At 28.3% G+C, this 2,548-nt stretch overlaps 1 protein-coding gene across 1 annotated transcript; it reads right to left on the reverse strand.

Moving 5' to 3' along the window:
- Nucleotides 1-492: 492 nt before the first annotated feature.
- On the reverse strand, nt 493-2,124 carry LOC107784574 (universal stress protein PHOS34-like). Its single transcript, XM_016605718.1, has 3 exons — nt 1,844-2,124; nt 1,160-1,376; nt 493-916 (listed from the first exon to the last, which is right to left on the reverse strand). Exons 1-3 carry the CDS (start codon nt 2,007-2,009, stop codon nt 829-831), a joined length of 471 nt encoding a protein of 156 aa, XP_016461204.1. The 5' UTR covers nt 2,010-2,124; the 3' UTR covers nt 493-828.
- Between the last annotated feature and the right edge of the window lie 424 nt (nt 2,125-2,548).

Consider the following 2,548-nt stretch of genomic DNA (forward strand, 5'->3'; position numbering starts at 1 on the left):
ATATATATATATATATATATATATATATATATATATATATATATATATATATATATATATATATATATATATATATATATATATATATATATATATATATATATATATATATATATATATATATATATATATATATATATATATATATATATATATATATATATATATATATATATATATATATATATATATATATATATATATATATATATATATATATATATATATATATATATATATATATATATATATATATATATATATATATATATATATATATATATATATATATATATATATATATATATATATATATATATATATATATATATATATATATATATATATATATCCTTTTCATTGGTGATTCATCTCTCTCTCTCTCTTCTTTTTCTTTTTCTTTTCTTCAATACCTCACATGATTTAAGGATAACAAGTGGTAAAGATTGAGAGGAATAAAACATACGAAAATGTGGAGAAAGGCAACCCATATAATTGCGAATGCAGGATTTTATTTCCATTAATTTAAAAATGAAAAACATTCAATCCAACAAAAAAAAACACCATGAATGTGGTGCAAGAAAAAAGGAGAAAGAAAAAAGAACAAGAGGGCATACCTATTGCTAACTATTAAATTCATGAAGCCAGCAAGATATGATTTTTTTTCCAAGCATATATGCTAGCTACATATAGTTCTATTGATTTTGTAAGTATATTTAGAGATTTGGATGTACGTCCTCTTTCTCTAAATTAATATTTCTTGCGAAGGCTTTGGTCTAATCTCCCTCCAATATATATTTTCCTTTATGCTTTTATTGTTGAGCATTTTCAATTCTTTGTCTTTGGCTTCTTCACAATCATCACTGAACAACGAGCATGGTGAGAGCAATAGTCACTTACGCTTCCCAAAACAGCCCTGTTGAAAATTTAAAGTATAAATTGCCAATCAAAACTCTCGTTATAGAATAAAATAAAATATAACACTGAAATAAACAAGAATTGGCTACGATGAAATTCGTCACTAATCTGTCGCGATTGGTTTAGCGACGGAAATATATTTTATAACGACAGAACCCGTCTGACGCTAATATATTTATGTTTCTTTTAGTGTACGTAAACTCTAAAATGATGAGATCTACTATAGTATTATTTATTTTACCTTTTGAAAGCTCCATAACCATGGCTGCCCATGACCAAGACAGAGGCGTGGTGCTTGTCAACAGCATCACACAGCACATTTCTGGCATCTCCTTCGACAACATCAAATTCAACATCAGTCACCCCTTTAGCGCTGCATAACTGTTTTGCCTTCTCACAAACTCTTTGAGCTGTCTTTTTAATATCGGTTTCCACGAGCATGAGCACGTCAGTTGTTCCTACGTATATACCACATTAAAGAATCAATCAATCAATTATATCTCAATCTCAAATTAGTCGAGATTGGCTATATATATGCATGCATGAATAATCTATATGCATTATTAGGATCTCATTAAGAGGATTCGTCATAAACAATGTCGGAGCCACATTTATTGAAGAGGTTCAATTGAATCCCCTTTGGCTTTGGCTGGAAAATTGTAATGTGTATATAGGTTTAAAAAAAGTGTATATATGTCAATTGTTGAATCCCTTAAACAGAAGACAACATATTTCTGAATTCCCTTGACAAAATTAATAGATGGAGCATTAAATAATAGATTCAACCAAACCCAACGTTTTCAACATGAAATATAAACATATATGTGAAAAACTATTAGAACTCGTAATTTCAAAGATATAATAAGTGAAACCCTAAAGATTGAACCCATAAACACGACAAAGTAATCAAATTGTAAGGTAGTACCTGGGCCAGCAAGACCTATGACAGAAGTTGGAGTAGTTTTTACGTGAACAATGACGAGCTTAAAAACGGAATCTGTGACAAAGAAATGATCAAGAGTCCATTCTAGTGCATAGAAGCTGTGGTCAGTGTCATCTAGGGCAAAAATCATGGCCTGTGTCCCTGCCATTTGTGTTTGATGAATTGTAACAGAAGACCAAAAGCTTTGAATTGTTTGAAAATAAATCCAAACAATTCAAAGCTTTTTTCTACAAAGATCAATAACTTTGTGTTTTTGGATGTAGAGAATAGTGATAATATTATGGGGATTTTATAGCTATTTTTTTTCTAACTATGGCCCGTAAAACAAGATTTGACCACTAATTTTAGTGGACATTATTTGGCAGTTAGTTCTTTAATCCATAACTGAACTGAGGTTGTTAAGGAAGATGCTTGGTCTGGTTGTTTTGCACAATATAATTATGTGAAAGAGTTTTTCATTTAGAATTGATTTAATTAATGTTCTTGTCAAGTAGTTTAACTACCTAGGAAAACCTAATGTTATTCTAAAGATGGATAGTTTTTCTTCTTCATGAGTAACTTTTGAGTACATGATACATAACTGATATTGTTAACAAAGAACATAAGTACATGAAATTAAATAGCTAGTCTAACTCAGATGTATTATTTTCTTTTCTTTTCCTTTTTGGAAATAAGAGAGTCATTTTA

This window comes from Nicotiana tabacum, chromosome 7 (genome assembly GCF_000715075.1).
Source record: "Nicotiana tabacum cultivar K326 chromosome 7, ASM71507v2, whole genome shotgun sequence".
Lineage (NCBI taxonomy): Eukaryota > Viridiplantae > Streptophyta > Magnoliopsida > Solanales > Solanaceae > Nicotiana > Nicotiana tabacum.

What these genes read in the sequence shown, in the direction of transcription:
- LOC107784574 (XM_016605718.1), bottom strand. Translation starts at nt 2,009, where the DNA reads ATGGCAGGGACACAGGCCATGATTTTTGCCCTAGATGACACTGACCAC. An exon ending in CATAGGTCTTGCTGGCCCAG is followed by an intron (nt 1,377 to 1,843) that starts GTACTACCTTAC and finishes GTATATACGTAG; the next exon opens with GAACAACTGACGTGCTCATG. An exon ending in GGTTATGGAGCTTTCAAAAG is followed by an intron (nt 917 to 1,159) that starts GTAAAATAAATA and finishes AATTTTCAACAG; the next exon opens with GGCTGTTTTGGGAAGCGTAA.